Genomic DNA, 1004 nt, shown 5'->3' with positions numbered 1-1004 from the left:
GGGATGGGGAAACTGAGGCAGCTGCTGCCTAGACACTGCCCCGCTCCCCTCTTTGGGCGGTGCTGAACTCGCTGTGAGCGCAGAGGAAGCAAAGCTTACCGCAGGGGCAAGCGGCTCCGAGTCCACGACAAGAAGGGGACTTCTGCAGGGAGTCAACAGAATTTCATCCTGCGGAAGAGAAAAGCAGCGGGGGCTGCAGGGGGCTCCTGGGAGGTGCCGCCTCTGGGCACAGTGCGAACCCTCCCCGCAACCGGCGGGACGGTGTCGCGATGCCCCGGGTCAGCCCTTGCTGCAGGCACCGGGCCAGGTACGTCTTCACGTTGAGGGGTCCTGGAGGGACCAGCTGGCTGCTGCCCTGCTGCCCTGGGCGTGTGAGCCGCCTCTGAGCTCATGTACTGCCTCGCACTGATGGCACGGGGGTCCCAGGGGAGGGAAAACCCCCCAGACCCTCCCTCCCTTCTGGGCTTCGCTCCGTGTTTCACCTGGTGCCCGACACTTGTTCTGGGCAAGCGCCAGTGCCCCGCTCTCTCCATGCTGCCGTGGTTTTACAGCCTTTAATCAACCTTTCCCCCTCTTTATCCTTCCTGTCAGCTTTTTGGCAAGGCGAGCAAGGTGGTTTGAAATTCCGGTGAAGGGAGAGTCCGGTGCAGACAGCCGGAGGCTTGTACAGCCCTGACCCCCACGAATGCCCCAGCCTGCGGCCGGGGTCAGGGAGGGGAGGAGTGGCTTCTGCCAGGTCCCCACCCCGCGCCCCCGACTCTGAGGAGAGGCTGCTCTGGGGCAAATGCAGCTGCTCCCCTTCTTGGGTCGAACCTGGCTGTGCTCAGGCACCCGAGAGCCGCTGCTCCGGGGTGGGCTGGGAGTGAAGCCAAGAAGGTGGCAGGTGCCTGGGGTGGTTTCCCAGCCCCGGTGCCCCTCTGCCGCAGGCAAGCACCTTTGGGTAGGCTGGACCTGCTGGGTGCCCAGAGCTGGAGCGCATCAGCTGCAACCCGCTTTGTCCCCCT

General features: G+C 64.9%; 1 protein-coding gene across 1 annotated transcript in view; it reads right to left on the bottom strand.

Annotated features, from left to right (window-relative positions):
* Positions 1 to 168, bottom strand: part of ANO9 (anoctamin 9) — a gene marked incomplete at both ends in the record, with an annotated part of 10443 nt that extends 10275 nt beyond the window's left edge. Inside the window, one exon of the mRNA XM_010138191.1 lies at positions 100 to 168. Within this exon, the coding sequence (XP_010136493.1) occupies positions 100 to 168 (69 nt within the window). The remainder of the gene's footprint in view (positions 1 to 99) is intronic.
* Positions 169 to 1004: the final 836 nt, after the last annotated feature.

Source organism: Buceros rhinoceros, unplaced genomic scaffold, assembly GCF_000710305.1.
Source record: "Buceros rhinoceros silvestris isolate BGI_N320 unplaced genomic scaffold, ASM71030v1 scaffold27936, whole genome shotgun sequence".
Taxonomy (NCBI): Eukaryota; Metazoa; Chordata; class Aves; order Bucerotiformes; family Bucerotidae; genus Buceros; species Buceros rhinoceros.
This window is presented reverse-complemented; position numbering and strand designations above follow the sequence as displayed.